Source organism: Mus pahari, chromosome 5 (assembly GCF_900095145.1).
Source record: "Mus pahari chromosome 5, PAHARI_EIJ_v1.1, whole genome shotgun sequence".
In the NCBI taxonomy this organism is placed as follows: Eukaryota; Metazoa; Chordata; class Mammalia; order Rodentia; family Muridae; genus Mus; species Mus pahari.
Window position 1 is genome coordinate 154,574,942 of NC_034594.1, and position 21,501 is coordinate 154,596,442.

Consider the following 21,501-nt stretch of genomic DNA (forward strand, 5'->3'; position numbering starts at 1 on the left):
TAAAAAATAAAATAAAAACTAAAGTAAATCTTTAAAGAAATGGAGTCCTAAGCTATGGGGCTTTTGTGTCTGGCTTTTGTCACTCAAGGTGCTCTTTTAAGGTTTGTGTTGTCACAAATCTTCATTGTTTATGGTAATTTTCATTCTATTGTAATATTATGGGTGTTAAAAATTTGTTTATTGATGTTTCAGTGTTTCTTGACTAAAATTGAGGCAACATGGTTATGCCAAAAATGTACTATTAAATGTATCTTATATCACACAGCAAAGATGTGTGGGAGTAATAATATGCATGAATAAAAGTGATACTTTATGGTTAGTTGATTCCTTTAACCAATTATATATATATATACATATATATTATTAATATATACATAGTATATTATAATTGGCTAAGAAATTAAAATTCTCCTGCCTCAGTTTCCCAAGTGTGAATGCTACCATATCTGACTTGAAAATTTGTTTAATTTTTCATCATTGTGACTCAAAATCACTTGATCCAAACAAAACAGTAACTGCTTCATTTTGTTTCTGCTTTATTTGTGGGAATTAGATTGCCATTTTGAGAATACTTGGATCCTTTACAAGAATGTGCTTGTAAAAGAAAGCTAAAAGGAGGTAGCAGTGCCTGCCTGGCCTTTGCTCTCACACCAACGTTACAGGTGGTTAACTTGCTGCCATCTCTTTATTTTTCAAGAAAAGGAAGGAGAAAAGAATTGATATTTATTGAAAGCAAGGCTGCATTTCTCTGTCTTTATAGCATTTGAAATATAATTACAGGTTTTCACATTAAAATCCATCATGACTAGGTTTTAAGTTTAGAGATTTGAAGTGATATTTAACCTTTATAACTTGGGGGGGGGATACTTATGACTATGAATATAAGGAAATGTTTGACATAATTTTAAAAGAACATTTCAAAGGTGTGGACTTTCATTTTGTCATTTCGTTCTCATGTCTTCAAAGAGGAGAAGGAAGCAATCTTTATCTTCCTGAGGTCCTTGGCAACCATGGATTTATTATCATTGTTATTATTATTATTATTTTAACTATTTGCTTCCAGGAGCCTCATAAATTAAAACTCAAGTTCCTTGTTTTGGCCTTTTACAATGGTTCTTGGTAGGTTTCTAGGCCAGTTGTGTGCACCATCCGGGACTTGCTAGAAATGGAGTCTCAGTCCCCTTCCCACATCTACTGTCAGAGTGGGCCAGCAGTCTATGTTCAACTGCCTCTGCCCTTGCCAGCATTTTAGAACCTCTGCACATAAATACATGCATGCTAGTTTCTGCTTGCTCCTGTAATCTTTTCTTCTTCCTCTCTCCAAAGAGACCTCATCTTCCACAAACGTGACCAGTTTGTTCCCTCTTTGGGCCTTTATTCTCTGTGGCATACTTGTTGAACCTTAGCTGGGCTCGTGCCTCATTTCCTTTAGATGTGGCTGCCTGCCTCAGAGCCCTCTCAGCATTGTAGAGGGGAGCTGGGCTCTTCAGCTGGCATTTTGTTCCCCCCACAGTTCCCTCCTCTGTCTCATCTTGTTCTTTAGGAGGGTGACTTTTGCACTAGAGCTCCCCAGCCATCTGGTTCTCCTTGGGGTTGCCCAGTGGGGGATAGGAGAGAGAGAGAGAGAGAGCCAGCTTGAGTTCCTCCCTGTGTCTTTTCCACATCACTTCCATGTTCTTCTGTCCTCTGCTTTCCCTCTCCCTCTGCATTTCAGTGTTAACTATTTCAGGAGAGATCATTTCTGCAATAGAGTACAGGCCATAGGTCATCTGTAAACGCTGAATGAACAGAAAGAATACTGAATCAGAAACAAATGGTGGTGGTTGGGTGTACCTGAAGAAATCAAGTCTACAGCTTGCTATATACTATATGCAAGACAATTTCATGATTGCCTGAATAGAACATAGCTAAAGCAAGCTGGGGTAAGATGGTGTGCCCTGGACCAAAGCGTTTCTCTGAAAGGCAGAGTAATGGTAGTGACAAGTGTGGCCCTATGTGTGCAGTGATGAAGGTGACCCAAAGTAACAGTAGTTAAGAGCTCAGTCTCTGGAGAAAACCAGCCTCGGTTTTGGATCTTGGCTTTGCCATTTATTTCATAGCTATATGACTTTCAGAGGTTAACTTCCTCGCTGTGCTTCAGTGTGTTACTGTAAAGTGCAGTGCCATCTACAGCATGTGATGCAGGTTGTGTGCTTGCTGTCTACCAGCAAGCTTGAGGTGCTGGAGGCACACTAACAGAGACAACCCTTGGCTGCATGGCATTGCATTTGTAATGAATGGTGAGCTCGTGACTGTCAGGTACAGAACCTACGTAGAGGTGGTGGCTTGGGGACGGGGGGTGGGGTGTGTGTGTGTTGGAATTTTAGGTGGAGTGGCCGGGAAGATGTTATTGAGAGGGTGACAGCTGCAGAGGGAGGCAAGGAGACCAAGCTGTGCTGCTTAAGAGCATGCTCAGCAGGTCAGAGTTCCCAGTGGGGCGCAGGCCTGGCCTGGTATGGAACACTTGGAGGAGTCGGTAGAACAAAAGCGAGGAGTTGTAAAGTTAATGATGGCAGTGTCCTTGGTATGGGCAGGACATGTGGATCTTGTGGTCTCTAGTCAGTATTGGGTTTTATTGTTGCACCTAATTAAATGGCAGTTCCTAGGGAACATAGGTCTCATTTTAAAGATAAGAGTATTTCAAAGAGGTACCCTTCCTAAAACATTCTGTAGACATGTGGAGTTCTAATTAGATCTGTCCAAGAAGCTAACAAAATGCCCTTGCTGATTCAGCATTGAGGATTTCAGCACAGGTATTGAGAGCACAGCTACATTTTATGGGGAAGAAAGCGTTGGCTCAGGCACTTGCCATTCACACCAGTGTTAATTCCATGGGGCAGTACTCGGGAGGAACACTTCCCACATTCTTAGAGTAGTTGTGCTTTAGAAAGCAAAGGCTAGATTGCTGTTAAACTTGAGGTGACTGGCTAAGTGGAGGACTTCCTAATGTTTCTCTGCCGAAAGCATAGACATCTTGAAGAGTAAAGGACAGATCAGAAAAAGCTGTACTCTGACCTTGTTTCAGTTGCCAAGGAGATCACTGCTCTGAGCCTTTTTCTTCATTGATAGAGAAGATAGTCTTTGTTCTGTAATGCCTGTGAAAGTAGCAGGTGAGACAGACATGTACAGAGGTCTGTTGTGTAACTGTGTTCATTTGCTGATGTAGTGTGTTTAGTAAATGTTCTTCTATCTAGTGTGAACATACAGTAAAGGCAGTTCTTTTGAAGCTTTATACTTCAGAGAAAGTTTAGTGTGGGTAAGGAATATAGAGCAGTATTACTTAATACTGTGGTTAAGTATGCTGGGTATTCTGACCCAGCAGCAACAGAGTAGCATTCTTTAGGCTTGGTTAATCTTTATTTTTTTTTCCAGTATTGTCAAGGCACTATGTGTAAAGAGCTTACATGCAGCCTTGTTGGCTAAGTTGAGGCTTTAGGATCCACACTTCATGCGGTACAGTTATCAGAATGCACAAAGCCCGAGGTAATTAGCTTGAATGCACTCAGTTCATACTAGGAATCTTGACAGCATTTTAGCTTCTTTATATGATTTACTTACTGTTTTAACAGAATCCACTTTAATGTTTCTGGATTACTTGGTATGTGATAGGTGTTTTATATGAGTTAGGGGATACCTTTGCAAAAAAGGGAGGTGAAGGGTCCCAAGGAAACGGGCTAAGTCCAGTTGCCTCCGAATCTTCTGGTCCCCAGTGTGATGTCTGAGTTGGTTTCTGTCTCTGTCCTCCTCAGTGCTGCGTTCACAATGAGGCTTGGCAGCTTTCTCACTGGGAGGGTGGCCAGAGGAGTTTCAGCCTGCAAGGGAGGTCAAGTGACTTTTGGCAAACCCTCTCTCTAGCTCTGTAATGCTACTGTGGCACTGTGGCCAGAGTGTGGATTCAACATATTCTGCTGTGTGTGTGGGGGTGGGTGGGTGGGTGAGTGGGTGGGTGGGTGTTGTTCCAAACCTCACACTTTCTCAGTGCTCAGCATGGTTTCATTTGGTTGTTTTGAAAGACAATAACCTGGTGTTTGTTTATCAGGTTCCCACAAGTTCCCATAGTCTCTGCATTCTTTCTCCATTCAGCATGAAAGTGGGATACCTTTTAACAGGTGTTATTCTTCATACTGATGTGGACCGACTCCCATGGGGTAGATGTTCATGGGGTTGAATGGACAGGGTTGTATTCATCAAACTGGTTTGCTGCTTGTTTGATTCTTCAGCTTCAGGATTTTACCAAAATTTTAAATAATTTGACAGGCATAGCAATCTGAATTCTTGGGTAGCAGTGCTTTTTAAGATGTTTATTTTTTACAAGGAGAAAGATTTACAGTGAGTGTTAATTACCTACTGGACTGCATTTACATACAAGCTCTCGTAGGTTTTGATATGCTAGCTAATTTCTACCTATTCACATACTTTAAAGTAGATATTGGATTTGATTGAAACATTTCAGTTTAACGTTTCTGGAGTAGTTAATGCATACATATGATATAAAAATGGCTCCTGTCTCTTGTTCCCCACCCTCAGGATCTGTACTTACTCTGTTTTTATATATCCTTCTAAAGAGAAGTGCATCCGTAAGTATGTGTGTGTGAGACATTCACTCCTGAGGTCATCATATTGAAGCCAAACTTAGTGCAGACACCTGATTAGTATAGCACACTGTAGCCTGGAACTCGTGAACTAAACATTCCTCTTGCCTCAGCTTCCTGAGTAGCTTGGGCTCCAGGTATGTTCTACCACATCAGGCATGTATGACATTCTCTAATCAACTATGAAAGGATCCATGAAAAGATCTGTTTGATGTCTTGATCTAGCTCCGTTTTTGCTGAACAAACAGTACATATGAAACTGGCAGAAAGAGACTTGCTTTTCCCTTTTATCTGAAGGCTGCCTATGGCTATCCTGTGGTGTTTCCGGTTCAACAGGCAGTACCTGGGGAAGGACAAGGACCTAGTGCTTTGGGCCTACCCCAGCTCTGCTCTTTGTTTCAGGGCAAGGATCTAAGGGGAATGCGACCTGGGCAGACAAGACAGGTAATGGTTTCTCTTTGTTTCAGATGTTCCTGACAGTTTACCTCAGTAACAGTGAGCAGCACTTCACAGAAGTTCCTGTTACCCCAGAGACAATATGCAGAGATGTGGTGGATCTGTGCAAGGAGCCTGGAGAGAGCGACTGCCATTTAGCTGAAGTGTGGTGTGGCTCTGGTATGGACCTGGCTTTCTGTTTGAGCTCTGCTACCTTCTGTTCCTTTTGGGTTCTAGGATTGGTACTGTGATGGGGGCAGGGTGCTCTTGTTCACCTACAGACAGCAGGATAACCTGCACCTTAGAAGGTCATGTTCTTGCTTTTTCTTTTGTTTTTTCTTTTTTCTGCAACAGAAGGAAGTCACTGAACAAAGACAGGTGACAAGTGTGTTGGATGGAAGCTTCGGGATATTGTTATGGTCAAGTACTTGGTACTCAGAAGTTTATTTTTGTTTAAGTTTTCCTTGCTGAGCATTGGTGATACCCACCTTTAATCCCAGCATCTGGTAGATTTAGGACAGCCAGGGCTACACAGGGAAGCCCTGTCTCAAAAAACCAACCAGCCAACCGGCCAACCGGCCAACCAGCCAACCAAACAAGAAACACCAAACCACCACCAGCAACAAAAAGCTTTCCTTAATTAGAAACTTGATGCTTTCCTTCTCTTCTTTGATGTTGGGGATTGTCTTAGTTTCCTGTAGCTAGGATAAAATAGTTTGAACCAATTTCTGAACCATAGTTCAGGTTGTCATCCATTATGGTGGGGACATCATAGCAAGGGGATCTTGAGGGAGCTGGGCACATTGTAACCACATTCCAGAAACACAATGCTTACTAGTACTTGACCTATAATCCCCAGAACTGAAGAAAACAAAACCAAACATAGAAAGCCATCCTTACTCCAAAGCTTGAAGTGTGTTCTCCTGTTGCTTCACTCTCTTCTTCCCCTCGCTCCCTCCTCCCCTCCCTCCTTCCTTTTTCATATCTTTTCTGCCTGCTCATGCATTTGCCTGGAGAACATTTCTTGGATGCAGTGTACTAGATTTTGAGGGATGCCGAGATGGAAATTTCCTGCTTTCAGATACCTCACAATTCAGGAGGAGAAGCAGGTGTCAGCGCGTTCCTCTTACGGTGCTGTGAGGACAGCAGCAGTGAGGTGGAGATGGACGTGTGCCATCTGCCAGAGGAAAGGGCACCAGGGACAAAGATGAGTGCCTGAGCCCACCCTCCCCTCCCCTCCCCTCCCAGGTTTGTAGTGGTTAGGGAAGAAGTGGAGTGTCTACTCAGAATTTTACCCCCTTTTGTGTGTGTGTGTGGGGGGGGGGTCCTGTAGAACTTGTATGGTTTGTAGAAAGTGGTTATGTCATCACTGTTACTCGAAGTAGAACCAGGACTGCATGTTGTTTGTTCCAATCGAGCAGATTAAGTTCGGGGTTCAGTCACAAAATTGGCTGCTGAATACCTGGCTGCCCCGTCTCTGTCCATGTTGTTTATTTAAGGCACTGAGAGATGGTGTCTGATTACTGATAAGTGTATAGTTTTCATAGGCCATTTCAACATTCTTATACAAAGCATATTGATGTCATTGAGAGCTCTGAGCTTATGCACTTGTTTCTTAACTAGTATAAGGGGTTTTCAATTCAGCTTTCTTTCCTGAAGTAGGAAATTGTTTCTTAGTTTATTATTTCTTTGTAACTCAGGATACATTGTTTCTACTGAAGCTCTTCTCAGTTACTGGAATATTTAGCTGTGTCTTTTTTGTTTCTAGAAAAGTTTTGAAAGCTGGCAGCCTTTCTGCAACAGGACCAGATATCATCCCATTGAAATATTCTTCTATTTGCAAATGAATAAGTTTGACTCAACATTATTTACAAACAGATAGTTTCTAAATATTGGGTCTGGGAAGTTGGCTGAGTGTGGGGTACATGTGATTGCTACAGACAGCATGGACTTCAGTTTGCAGCTCAGCACTCAAACAGTTGGGTATTGCTGTGAGCTCTGTAACCCTACTGACCAGGGTACAGGCTACAGACAAGGACTTCCCAGGGACTCACTGGACAGCTAGTCTAGTGAAAATGGCAAAAATTCAAACTCAGTGAAGAGACTCTGTTTCAGAAAATAAGGAAAATGGAAAGTCTACCACTAGAGGAAGGTATCCTGATGTTAGCTTCAGGCCTCTACATGTGTGCAGAAGGGCACATGTGCCACATGTGCACACATCTGTATACCTCACTCCCTCTCACAAAAGGAAATAACCTGTATTAAAGACTAGATTAAAACTTGAGCTGAAAGAAACACCTGAAAAAATGTTCAACATCCTTAGTCATCAGGGAAATGCAAATCAAAACAACCCTGAGATTCCATCTCACTCCAGTCAGAATGGCTAAGATTAAAAATTCAGGTGACAGCAGATGCTGGTGAGGATGTGGAGAAAGAGGAACATTGCTGGTGGGATTGCAAGCTTGTACAACCACTCTGGAAATCAGTCTGGTGGTTCCTCAGAAAATTGGACATAGTACTACCAGAGGATCCAGCAATACCTCTTCTGGGCATATACCCAGAAGATCTTCCAACTGGTAATAAGGACACATGTTCCACAATGTTCATAGCAGCATTATTTATAATAGCCAGAAGCTGGAAAGAACCCATATGTCCTTCAACAGAGGAATGGATACAGAAAATGTGGTACATTTACACAATGGAGTACTACTCAGCTATTTAAAATAATGAATTTATGAAATTCTTGGGCAAATGGATGTATCTGGAGGATATCATCCTTAGTGAGGTAACCCAATCACAAAAGAAGTCACTAGATATTCACTCACTGATAAGTGGATATTAGTCCAGAAACTTAGAATACCCAAGATACATTTTGCAAAACAGAAGAAAACCAAGAAGGAAGACCATCGTGTGGATACTTCATTCCTCCTTAGAATAGGGAACAAAATACCCATGAAAAGATATAGATACAGAGACAAAATTTAGAGCTAAGATGAAAGGATGGACTATCCAGAGACTACCCCATCCGGGGATCCATCCCATCATCAGCCACCAAACCCAGATACTATTGCACATGCCAGCAAGATTCTGCTGAAGGGACCCTGATATAGCAGCCTCTTGTGAAGCTATGCCAGTGCCTGGCAAACACAGAAGTGGATGCTCACAGTCAGCTATTGGATAGAACACAGGGCCCCCAGTGGAGGAGCTAGAGAAAGTACCCAAGGAGCTGAAGGGGGCTGAAATCCTATAGGTGGAACAACAATATGAACTAACCAGTACCCCCAGAGCTTGTGTCTCTAGCTGCATATGTAGTAGAAGATGGCCTAGTCGACCATCATTGGGAAGAGAGGCCCCTTGGTCTTGCAAACTTTATATGACCCAGCACAGGGGAATGCCAAGGCCAAGAAGTGGAGTGGGTAGGTGGGGAGCAGGGGTGGGGGGAGGGTATAGGGAATTTTCGGGATAGCATTTGAAATGTAAATAAAGAAAATAGCTAATAAAAAATACTAACAGAAAAAAAAAACTTGAGCTGAGACCATTTAATTTTTTTTTCTACATGTGTTTAGGGACTCATCAGACATTAATATTAGTGAGAGTGAGTCTCTGATTACATGGATCACACAAACCTTTGAAACCCTCCGAAATTAAATTGCATGCCTATAGGTAGTAATAAGAATTACTTATTAGACTCTTAAAACCCTAACAACTGGCACAGACCCATTATTTCTGTTGCTTTATACTGACTTGACACTGACTGTGTAGAAAATCAGTGATATATCAATTTTTTGAGTTCTGTTGATGGAAAAAATATGTGAAATACAAAGTATTTCCTGTATCTGTAACATAGATTACATCAAGGGTGTATTTGTCTTTCTTTTGCTTGTATATAATGTAATTTTTTTTCCTTTTAGAACGCCCAGTTGCTGATAATGAACGGATGTTTGATGTTCTTCAGCGGTTTGGAAGTCAAAGGAATGAAGTTCGCTTCTTTCTTCGTCATGAACGCCCCCCTAGCAGGGACATTGGTACGTAATATTCTGTGGATCATAACTAGTGTTGGAGCTTTTTGTTTTGTGCACTGTAATAGCTGGGGTGAGGCACAGGAGGAGAAGCTGGGGAGTTGGTGGGATGAAGGGAAGCTGAGACATTAGAGCAACAGTGCAGGTTTCTTAGTCAGGATGTGACTGACAGTGGAGAAAAAGAGATGTGGTGTGTTTGAAGAAGGCAGAAGCCTGCTGTAGTCACCAGTGTGGTAGTGTCTTAGTCAGAGTTTCTATTCCTGCACAAACATCATGACCAAGAAGCAGTTGGGGAGGAAAGGGTTTATTCAGCTTACACTTTCCACGTTGCTGTTGATCACCAAAGGATGCAGGACTGGAACTCAAGCAGGTCAGAAAGCAGGAGCTGATGCAGAGGCCATGGAGGTGTGTTCCTTGTTTCCCCTGGCTTGCTCAGCTTGCTCTCTTATAGAGAACTCAAGACTACCAGCCCAGAGATGGTCCCACCCACAAGGGGCCCTTCCCCCTTGGTCACTAATTGAGAAAATGTCCCACGGCTGGATCTCATGGAGGCATTTCCCCAACTGAAGCTCCTTTCTTGGTTATAACTCCAGGCTGTGTCAAGTTGACACATAAAACCAGCCTGTACAGTTAGGAAGGAGTCAAAGAAAGAAGCTGAAATTGAGAGAAGAGGAATGCTTATCCATTACAGTAAGGTCCCTAAAAATATGTTTCTCCACCCTGATAGGTTCTCCTCTTAGATAAAAGAAGGAATCTGGATCTCCTACACTTAACTCTGGGCATTTTGTGGGTGTAGGTTGAGGTGTTTCTTACCTGAAAACATGTAATTTCCTGGGGTGGAGAGATATGGGGAGTGATGAGGTGGGTGGACAGGTCGAGCTATCAGGAAGAGGAGCACGTGCATACTGGAGAACTAGGGTTCTGGACACATTGAAGCGATGTGATGAGAGACGTGAAGGCAGTGGTTTTCCTCTAGTGGTGCTCTGCAGCTCAAGGTTGTGCCAGAAGACAGACTGACCTAGGGTTGGTGAAAGTGTGTGCAAGGTGACATCTAGGCCAGATGGGTGTCTTAGTGATGTTTCCTGTTGCCGTGACAAAATACCTTGACAGAAGCATCTTAGGGAAGGGAGGGTTTATTCTGGGAGGTCAAGAGTTCATACAGTGTGTTTGGAAGGAAGTCAAACTGGTAGGAACTTAGTCACCTCACATCCACAGTCAGGAAGCTGGAGCAATGAATACTTGTGCTTAGGTCACTTCTCCTTTATACACAGCTCAGGGTGTTAACCTAGGGAATGGGCCACTCATAGTGAGCAGTGTCCCAGTTAAGGCAGATTCAAGCTTTAGTTAGCCTGCTCAAGGTGCTCCCACACAGGCACAGCCAGGAGCTTATTTCATGAGTGAATCTAGGTATAGTCAGGTTAGTGGTTACCATCATGGTGGTAGGGTGAAGAAAGGGTGGCTTTATGGGAAAAGAGTAGATTGTATCCAGTGATGAACCTCAGAATTAGATTAACAGACAAATGTAGTGAGGGGAGAAGTGAGTGATGGAAAAGTAGAGTGATTAAATATGAAATTTCAGATGTAGACCCTTTCTCAGGTTAGACTCTGAAAATGAGAGTGGGATGGTAAAGGCTTCATAACTGAAAATTGTGGCCTGAGTTGATATAGGACAGAAAGGGCAGAGGCAATACAGCAAGTGGAAACTTGAGGACGGCTAGTGCTTTAGACATGAGATGAGGCTTTGTCTGTAAGGTGCAGGTGAATCTGCATTCAGTCTAGGGAAGCCACAGGTTGAACAGGATCACTCCATCTTTCTAAACATGCTGGAATTTTTAAAGGAAAGTTAAGGATCGTTTTTGTGGGAGTAAGAATATGGATAACATCTTAGTTAGTGGACAGTGTAACTTCCCAGTCTTATTATTTGATGTTATTTTAATCCAGGTATCCACATGGTGCCTTAACATTAAAACTGATTAGTATCAGGGGCCAGAATTGACTTAGTTTGACATCTTTACAGATGAGAAGTGCTGAGGCTTAGGGCTAACTTGTCAGGCCACACACCTAGTGGCAGAGCCAAGAGCACAAACCTGACTCTCCCAGACCAGGCTGGCTTAACTGTGTTTCAGTATCACGGGTGTTTGTAATTTTATTTTAAATGTAGAGTTCCCCCCCAAGCCTTCTTTTAAAAATACACTTTAATTGACATTTGCACCGTGTTTTTATTTTGTTCTGTATTTACATTACTGTATACATTCTGAGTTCCAGTAAAGTTGAATTTTGGCTATCCATCTCCCAGTTCAAATGTCTTGCTGTGCGCAGCGCTGAGTGAATTATTAAATAGTCTCCCAATAGTGCATTATGCAGTTTTTGTGTGTCTGTAATGTGAGAAATAAAAGTGTTAAGTAAGACAGAGGAGCTGTTTGCTCATTGTTGCAAACACCAGTGCCACAGTGCTTAGACTGGTAGAGAGAAGATGACTGTTGAGCCTGTCGTAGGGAGGTCTCCACTTCCCTGTTTATTCAGACTTGCTGAGGGTTAAGAGACTGCTAATGCATGCTGTTTAACTACGACTGTGACCACAATGTGTTTGAAATGATTTGTAAAACTTTTGCTTTTTACTCTAATTATATAACTGCCTATAATTAAAAGCTAACTAAATATTTTTCCCTGAGACAAAAGAAAGAAATTATTTATACTGTAGAAAAATGCTTTTCTTAGAAACACTGATAGATTACTTAGGTTATTTTATTAGAGTCAAACTGCATTAAAAACTGTTATTAAAATTGTATTGAGTACAATGCTTGCTTCTGAGGTTACCTAGTCATAATTACTTATTTATTTATTGACACAAAATTTGTTCTAAGTTCCCTGATAGGTATAATAGACATGATTCAAAAAATGTTTGTCTTAAAATCTCTCAAGTAATTGTAATGATTGTTTTAATTTTTGGAAAGTATGGGTATGAGTTTAACACATTTTTTAAAAAAGTTATCTTTGTTGATACTTCATATATGTATTAATTTAAATTTATTCCTTTGCTTTGTTGTGCATTGAGTGGTGCTGAGATACCTGTTTGGCTTGAAAACCTCCTATTAGTCAAAAAGTAGAGTAGTTACTAATTTTTAGACTTTCTCAAATCAAGAGAAATGGAAATAGTTTTCATAAATTAATGAGGATATACTTTATAGTATACTCATGAATTTCCACAGAATGTCCCAGTAAATAAAATAATGAGAACACCACAGGTTCTGTTTTTAACTACTTCCTTCTTGAAGTATATGGTTTTTTTCACTGTTAATGAGTAAAGGTGGACTGATTGCATTTTCAGTTCTTCCTCGGAACCCTCCTACCTGTACTAAGCACTGAACTAGCACCCTGATCATGCTAAGAAAGCACATGCCAGCGCTGAGTTATCTCCACACAGCCCACACCCCTTACTTTTTTAAAAAATACATTTGTTTGTTTATTATTATTTAGAGTGTGTGTGTGTGTGTGTGTGTGTGTGTGTGTGTGTGTGTATGTGCTCATTCCATGGTGTGCATATTGTTGTACTGTAGCATGTATGTGGAAGTCAGAGGAAAACTGGGAGTCAGTTCTCTTTTTCCATCCTGTGGGTCCATGAAACCAAACAGCTCATTGGGCTTGGTGGCAAACCCCCTACTAACCTGTGGAGATGTCACTGGTCCCCAGCCCTCTTTTTATTTTGAGACAGGCAGGCTTTAAACCTGGCCTTCTCTTGGTTGAGCCTGTGAGGAGCTAAGACTGTAGGTCTGTGCCAACAGGCCCCTCTGAAGCTCTTTCCCGTTCATTACTGCGTGGCCCAGAACGGGAGGGTCAAGTATAGTAAATGGTGTGAAGTGGTTGGAGTCAGAGGCACAGTAACTTCCCACCATTGTTGAGTGACTCAAGCAGCTTCCTAGGGAGTCTTTTTTTCTTTTTTAGAAAAAAAAAATCAGCCTTGTTTTTTTATTTTCATATAAGTAAACATGATTATCAACAATAGTGTTATGAACGGAACAAACAGAAGAGACTATCAAATATTGGGGAATCATTGACATCATATAGTGATCCTAGGGAGTCTTGAATGTGAAATGCCTTGATGCTAGTCACTGTTTCACATAATTGCATTTTCAAAATGAACCTAATTTTGACACCTAACCTGTATTGCTGTTAGTATAGATACCTAATCAAACAGCAGTAAAACAGAAATAAACTGCTACATAGAACTTCTGTCAACTTTAATGTTAATGCAGTTTTTGAATCTGTATTTAGTCAGTGGACCGAGATCCCAAGATTCAAGTGTAAAAAGAAATGGTGTCAAAGTTCCCAGTGAGCATCGGAGGAAGGAGAATGGAGTAAGTGCTCCTTTTTTATTTTGTTCAGTGCCACAGTGATGCTTTTAAATGATGTATCTCATTTATTATCATTTTCTTATTCAGATTAATGGTGAACCCTTTTAAAGCCTTTTTCTTAAAATTATTTTTAAATATAAAAAAATTAATTGCTACTTATTTCAGGGGGAATGGGTTAGAAGTGCATCAGATCCCCTGGAGCTGGAGTTACAGACAGTTGTGAGCTGCTTGCTGTGGGTGCTGGGAACTGAACTTGAGTCTTCTGCTAGAACAGTGTGTGTTAGTAACCACTGAGCATCTCTTCAGTCCCTGTAAAAGCTTTTAAAAATATATTTCATAGGTGTATCTTAGATTCTTACATGCCTATTACTCTAAGAAGCTAGTTGCTGAGTATACCATACATTCACAACAAAATAAATATTTGGCAAGTTCCAGGAAACATTTGGTGCTTTTATTTGTTGCTATCTATAATCACTTTTAGAAAAATGGAAAATTATTTATTAATGATCTTGCTGTTGTATATGCATTGAAGTATCTTTGAAGATGTTCTTTTCAGAGCCCAGAATTTTAAATATCAATCTGAATTTCTTGAATTATCTTACTTTACTTCATAGTTAATTTTTGCCAGAGTCTCAGGTATCTAAAGTACCTGCTCTCCATTGTAACTTCTTCCTGGTTCTGTTCTTTGATTTACAGTTAGTTATCTACTTGTGATGAGGCCAGTGGAAGGTGACAGAAGCAGTTTGGATAGCAAAATATTTCTAAGTATAATCTAACAAATAAGTTCCCCAACTTGGTGTTTACTTTTCCAAAGGAAGCTTTATATAAGTCTAATTGAGGTACAGCAGAGTGCCTCTTTTGTTTTGTTTTGTTTTGTTTTTTGTTTTTTGTTTTTTTTTTTTTTTTTGAGTCAGAGTCTTACTATGTAGCCCTGGCTGGCCTGGAGGGCCTCCTTCTGTAAATCATGCTAGTCTTGAACTTGAGACCTCCTGCTCTGGATCTTAAGTTCTGGGATTTCCTTAGACTGGTTTTGGGTGATTGGAAAGTCAGACTCTTGCTTCAGCCCCGATTCAGGGTTGTAAGCCTGCACTGCCAGGCCCAGCCAGTGCTGATTTATGTTTAAATCCTGTTTTGATGACAGCATTCTGGGGTTACTGTCGACACCCTAGTACCATTTATGCAACCACAGTCTACTGTCCTAATGTAAGTTAACCACAGAACAAAGTAATCATGACTGTTTATGTTTCTGACCAAACTATTTAAGTAGTTAAAACTTTACAATTAATAGTTTAAGTTTTACAACTTAAAAGATCATTGACCTGTTGGAGTCTGTTTTACATCTTAATAAGTCAAGTCAGTAACTATTAAAGTAAAAATTAATATCTGAATAACTTTGTTATGATTAGTTTAGATGGAACTTCTAAGTAGGCCTTTGAACGGGATCTCTGAGCATAGTATAGAAGTAGCTGGTGGTGTGTTTCCATTTGCAGGTTAACAGTCCTAGGCTGGACCTGACGCTTGCTGAACTCCAGGAAATGGCATCTCGCCAGCAGCAGCAGATCGAGGCCCAGCAACAAATGCTGGCTACTAAGGTAGTGTCGTCATAAACCTCATCACCTACTACTGTAAATGTCATTGTTGGAACTGTTCACAGTCACCCTGCTTATAAGCAGTTGCCTCTCACAGTTACCTGCTGTGTGACTTCAGCATCTTTCAGAAATCCTTGTATCATTTTAGTTCAGATATGCTTGACCCCTAATCTTTGTTACCATTCTTTTTTCTTTTTGAGTTAGGTGTCTGTCTCTGTTATCTTTGCTGGTCTCAAACTCTTGGACCCAAGTGATCTTCCTGCCTCTGGCTCCTGAGTAGCTGAGATTCTAGGCTCCTACCACTGTACCTGACCTGGTCTTTGGTTTTGATAAAGGCTAATTACCCCGTGCTGGGAGTCGGAGAAATGGGGGAGTTATAAAGAACACTTTGCTTTGTTCCCTGGAGCTCACCTGGCTGCAGCGGGAACAACCTTTACTAATGCCATCACTGTCATTCTTGCTACTTGGCCCCAGCAACAAAAGATGCTTTATTCACCTGATCTTGAGTAAGAAAACATGCCCTGGGAACGTCTCAGTCACTGTGGAAACTAGTCTCACTGCCGCTTCTTCTGTTGGCTCCTCAGAGCTCCGTAGAAGCTCCTTAGCCTTTGCCTGCTGCTCTGCCTCTGTGGCACTCACTCAGCTTTGCTTTTGTGGTAGTCACAGGTTTGTGCTGTGTTCCAATAAACCTTTTTTTTTTTTTAAACAAAAAGATTTATTTATTATGTATACAGTGTTCTGCCTGTGTATATGCCTGCAGACCAGAAGTAGACACCAGGTCTCTTTATAGATTGTTATGTTACCATGAGGTTGCTGGGAATTGAACTCTGGACCTCTGGAAGAGCAGCCAGTGCTCTTAACTGCTGAGCCATCTCTCCAGTCCAAAACAGCACATTTTAGGGGCTGAGGAAATGGGTTAGTCATTAATATACTTGTCCAAGTGTGAGGACCTGAGTTTGGATCTCAGAACCCATGTAAAGCTAGGTGTAGTAACTTATGTCTGTGACCCCAATATTCCTACGCTGAGATTCCCCCTTTCCCTAACTATGCATGCTGGGTAATGAGAAGAGAAAGAGAGATTGATTGATTGAAAACAAAAACAAAAACAAAAAAACCTTGGCAAGCTTGTTTCACTTTCAGGCTCTAGCTTGTCAGCCCTTAGTCTATACACTCAGAATCCTTAACTTAACCTGTCGTTTAGTGACTGGAGGCTCCAGGATGCTGGAATAGTGACACGATGACTTGACAGGTAGCTGTTCTCAGCATGCACTGTGCTCTTGCATGTGACACTGTCTTACATTCCTGTGCATCTAGACTCACTTGTATGTGGTACCCCACACCCCAGTTCCCATCCTGTGGTGCATGCTTCTCCAGCTAGACCTAATCATCTTGGTCCAGTTTGGATCTAGTTAAGAATGAATTTGTGAATCAAAGTTTGGAGTCTGAGGTTCTGCCTTTCTACATCTCAGGATGAGCTCGTGTGCCATCACAGCGAGTAGTGAGGCACACAACACATTCATGTACACAGCTGGTTATTGCAGAGTGAATCTCTAATCTCAAGACCTTCGCTTTGAAAGGTCATGGTTTTTACATGTTTTAGGCATATTCCGAGATGTTTACCTTAATAGTAGATACTGTAACTGATGGTTTAAAATTATAAAGTAATAAAAGTACATTTTAAATTATATAGTTACAGTTTTCCAAAGATGTTACCTACCCCCTTGTCTCTACAGTTTCTGCTTATGGCATATATAATTTATAACATACTCCTCAAGGATTTATATTCTGTATTTAATCCTTTCCACAGCAACATGTAGTTGTTATTGCTAATTCCCATATTATGGATGAAGAAACAAATGTCTGTTCTTGGTGAAGTTATATAATATGTCCAAGGTCTCGCAGGAACTCTTAGTTCAGCTTGGGTTTGAATCTGATTTTGAATTCATATCCTCTACTTTCTTACATTGTCTCCCAGTTCAAATGGGTTCCTTCTTTCTTTTTTTTTCTTTTTCTTTTTTTTTAAGATTTATTTACTTATATGTAAGTACACTGTAGTTGTCTTCAGACACTCCAGAAGAGGGAGTCAGATCTCATTATGGATGGTTGTGAGCCACCATGTGGTTGCTGGGATTTGAACTCAGGACCTTTGGAAGAGCAGTCAGTGCTCTTAAACACTGAGCCATCTCTCCAGCCTGGGCTCCTTCTTAAAATTAGCTTCTTTTTAAAAGTTAGCATTTGTATGTGTATGCGTGCATGTGTGTGCTTGTGCACACACCTCTACCACAGTAAAAGTGTGAAGATCAGAGGAAAACTCTTGAGAGTTGGCTCTCTTTCCACCATGAGTTTCAGAGATTTAACTCAGTTTCTCAGGCAAGAACTTTTACTTACAGGCCCCAAATTAGCTTCTTACAGATGGCATCTGGGGTCAGAGAAACAGCTCAGTTGGTGAAGTGCCTGCTGGGCAAGTAGAGAGCTGAGTTTGGAGCTTCAGCATGGTGTAAAAGCTGGGTACACAGGCAGCATCTGTGACGGAAGAGCTGGGGGGAATGCTGATGGAGACAGGCAGAGCCCTACTAGTCTGGCCAGTCAGGCTCAATGAGTAACTCAAGCTCTATCTGTATGATCCCTTCCTCCTAAGGCTCAGGGGTCATACAGAGGAGGGAACAGAAAGATTTAAGAGTTAGAGACAGCGACTACAAGGAAACAGTGTTTTCCAGATGTAACAGGGCATTTACATAGAGGAACTCACTGCAGTTATGACAACATGCATAAAACCTGTACAGTCTCAAGGCAGACAAAATCCCAGGCTGGGGAAAGGAGTTGGACATGCAGTCCCTAGCTGAGGAGCTGTTGCAAATTGACAGCTTCTGGGAGAGGTGAGTCAGTTTTCTTTAAGGGTGTGACCTGGTAGGCTGGCCATCCTCCAGTGGAAGGCACAGAGCCAGGAACACATGAGCAGCACAAATTGTACTTGATTTTTTAAAGTGGGAGAAGGCTCAGCAGTTAAAAGGATATGCTGCTCTCCCAGAGAGCCTGAGTTCTATTCCCACACTTGGGTCTGGTGGCCTATAACTGCCTATAAATCCAGCTTTAGGGGATCTGAATCCCCTAGCCCCTCTAGGCACTTATATTTATGTACACATACTCACACACAGACATACACACATAATTAAAAATAAAACCCTTGCAGTGGTGGTGCACGCCTTTAATCCCAGCACTTGGGAGGCAGAGGCAAGTGGATTTCTGAGTTCGAGACCAGCCTGGTCTACAAAGTGAGTTCTTGGATAGCCAAGGCTACACAGAGAAACCCTGTCTCAGAAATAAATAAATAAATAAATAAATAAATAAATAAATAAATAAATAAAAATAAAAAAGGACACAAAGTTGGGTGGGTAGGGAAGGAGGTATGGCTCTGAGAAGAGTTGGGCAAGGGTTGAATATGATCAAGCTTTATCACACAAAGCTCAAAAAATTAATAGAAATGAGGGGGAAGGGTGATCAAGGGAGACACCCATTGTTGGCCTCTGGTCTTTAATGCCGGCATGCATACACATATGCACATGTATACACATGCACAAGCACTACACATCTATCGATTTTACAAGCAGGTTTTTATAAAACTGCCTCCAGAATCACTGCATGCTTAGTGTGTAGGAACACTTGGATTAAAAATACTAATTCTTAGGTTTTCTCTCCATGAGCTTCTAGGGTGGGCCAAGGAGTGTGTGTTTTGGATACTATGCAGCTGATGGTGGGGAGAGCACATAGGATGTGTGGGAGAGCAGAACAGTGTTAGAAGAGCACCAGTCTTGGCGTGCAAGGACCGGCTGAGGTTGTATTGAAGATGGTAGTGTGACTGTTTAAAATGACAGTCCCAGTAAGTGCTTCTTTTATTTTTCTTTAGGAGCAACGCTTAAAGTTTTTAAAACAGCAAGATCAACGTCAACAGCAACAAGCTGCTGAACAGGAGAAACTTAAGAGGCTTAGAGAAATAGCTGAAAGTCAGGAAGCTAAGCTTAAGAAAGTGAGAGCACTCAAGGGCCATGTGGAGCAGAAGAGGCTGAGCAACGGAAAACTTGGTGTGTAACTCCCGGAGAGGCCATATTTGGAATTATTTTGGCGTAAGAAATCAGAGCGACATAGGAAGTTTATATGGATTTGTACCGAGAATAAGTGTTTGTATTTAAAGAAAAATTTGAAGAGAATGATTTGCTATAATTTTGATGTTGCAAGTTCCTCTTGGTTGAAGTTGGCATTGATTTTTTTTTTTTGTAAGATTTTAAAATTACATCTTTATATTTTTCTTAAATTCTTGATCAGGAATTTAATGAAAATATTTTTGTTTATATGGTATCTTTAGTTATTGTATTGCTATATTATTAAAATTAGTGTTTTAGTGATTCAGTCACTATCATTATAAAATTGAAAGCAAAAGTTCTAAAGAAATTTGATTTCCAAAATTTAGAATTTAATGTTTATTATAGTCACTATATAATTTCTTCAGGGTCTTCAAATGTCTGTATCTGGACAGAAATGCAGGTGTTTAGTGATGTCTGTGTTGATTTCAGTTGCTTCTAAAAGTAGGATGGTCCTAGGACATTTTCAAAGAGTTCTCTACTTATTAGAAAGTTCATTATAAAGCTTGATTGCCTGGGAAGTAGTTCTTTCTTATTTTTATTTTCAACTGTGGTCATTCTCTCTGTTCTAGTGGAGGAAATTGAACAAATGAATAGCTTGTTCCAGCAGAAACAGAGGGAGCTAGTTCTGGCTGTGTCTAAAGTAGAGGAACTGACAAGACAGCTGGAGATGCTGAAGAACGGCAGGATCGATGGCCACCATGACAACCAGTCGGCCGTGGCTGAGCTAGACCGCCTTTACAAGGAACTGCAGGTATGTGTAGCAACTTTCTAAATGCAGTGGGCACTCGTCCCTACAAACACAAGCTGTCCATACAAAGTGACCATAACTTTTGGACTTTAGCTGCTTTTCCTTAAGGAGGATGGAAATGGGAGCTCTAAATCCTCAGAGAGTCCAGAATAAACTTTAGATACCTCAAACAGGAAATTGGAGGCATAACCACAGCCAGTGGTCTGGCATAGATGTCATTAAGTTTAAACCAGGAGGGAGCTCCTTACATTTTTAGATATTATGTAATAGTTAACCATGTGATTGCCTTCTGAGGGTGCTTTTCTTTCTTTTCCTTGGTTATCTTTTTTTCCCCTTCCTGTTTTGTTCAGTTAAGAAACAAACTGAACCAAGAGCAGAATGCCAAACTGCAACAACAGAGGGAGTGTTTGAATAAGCGCAATTCAGAAGTGGCAGTCATGGATAAGCGCGTCAATGAGCTGAGGGACCGGCTGTGGAAGAAGAAGGCAGCACTGCAGCAGAAAGAGAATCTCCCGGTGAGTGAGGGGGCGAGCAGGTTAGCTGGCCAGTGAGTGGGTGAGCGGGCGAGTGGGCTGTTGGACTCGGACCTGGGGAGGGGAAGCTTCGTCCTCAGGATCCATCCAGCTGAGCTCAGGACAGTGCAGTGCCATGTCTACCAAAGATGATCTGTTAGGGTCTCACGTTCAGTTCTTACCTGTGCCGTTTACCGTTTCTTCCTGACACTTGCAGCAGAGTTCCATGTGCAGTGGTTATGTTGGGGACATTTTTTTATTATAGACTCTGTGGCTAAATTCTGAAAGTGCTGACCCTGAAATTTCAGTCTTGGGGATTCTGTCATCCAGTAAGATGTATAATATTAAAAGATTTGTGCTTTTTAACTAAGGTTTCACCTGATGGAAATCTTCCCCAACAAGCAGTGTCAGCCCCAAGTCGTGTGGCTGCTGTAGGCCCTTACATCCAGTCATCCACTATGCCACGGATGCCCTCCAGACCCGAGCTGCTCGTGAAGCCAGCCCTGCCTGACGGCTCCTTGGTCATGCAGTCAGCAGAGGGGCCAATGAAGATGCAGACACTGCCCAATATGAGGTCTGGGGCTGCTTCACAAAGTAAAGGTAAAAGTGGGCTCTCTCCATGTCCTTCACAGTCAGCGCTCCCATCCCACTCTGTTTTCCAGTTTTGAGTATTTCCAAAGTTGTTTTCATATTATCTACCTATATTAAAATCTCAAGTTCCTTTGTTCTTTGTCAGTGATTTTAACCTTACCCAATATAGTTCAACTCAGGATAAAATCTAAGTTATTTCAGAAATGACCTTGCAGGATGTCTGGTGTTCCCCCTTAAGTCCAGCATTCTCTGTAGAGGTTGAGGCAGGAGGATTTTGTTTTGGGGGCAACCTGGGACTATACAGTAGGACAGTATCTCAGAAAGCAGAAAGAAACAAACAGTTCTTGTTATGAATGAAAGCTTGGTCAGATGTTAAAGTGAGGTCTTTTCATCATGTGTGAAGAGACTGTGTACACAAATCAGTAATGCCACTTCTACAGAAGTGAGTTGTAAATCCATTCTCTTTAGAACACTGTAAAGAGTCA

The 21,501-nt window shown here is 41.4% G+C and overlaps 1 protein-coding gene across 1 annotated transcript in view; it reads left to right on the forward strand.

Annotated features, from left to right (window-relative positions):
• Tp53bp2 (tumor protein p53 binding protein 2) overlaps positions 1 to 21,501 on the forward strand; it is a 52,867-nt gene that overhangs the window by 14,721 nt on the left and 16,645 nt on the right. The window contains exons 2-9 of the mRNA XM_021198253.2: positions 5,099 to 5,246; positions 8,978 to 9,091; positions 13,358 to 13,440; positions 14,928 to 15,029; positions 18,931 to 19,105; positions 19,735 to 19,916; positions 20,264 to 20,428; positions 20,797 to 21,025. Coding sequence (XP_021053912.1) covers positions 5,099 to 5,246; positions 8,978 to 9,091; positions 13,358 to 13,440; positions 14,928 to 15,029; positions 18,931 to 19,105; positions 19,735 to 19,916; positions 20,264 to 20,428; positions 20,797 to 21,025 — 1,198 coding nt within the window. The remainder of the gene's footprint in view (positions 1 to 5,098; positions 5,247 to 8,977; positions 9,092 to 13,357; positions 13,441 to 14,927; positions 15,030 to 18,930; positions 19,106 to 19,734; positions 19,917 to 20,263; positions 20,429 to 20,796; positions 21,026 to 21,501) is intronic.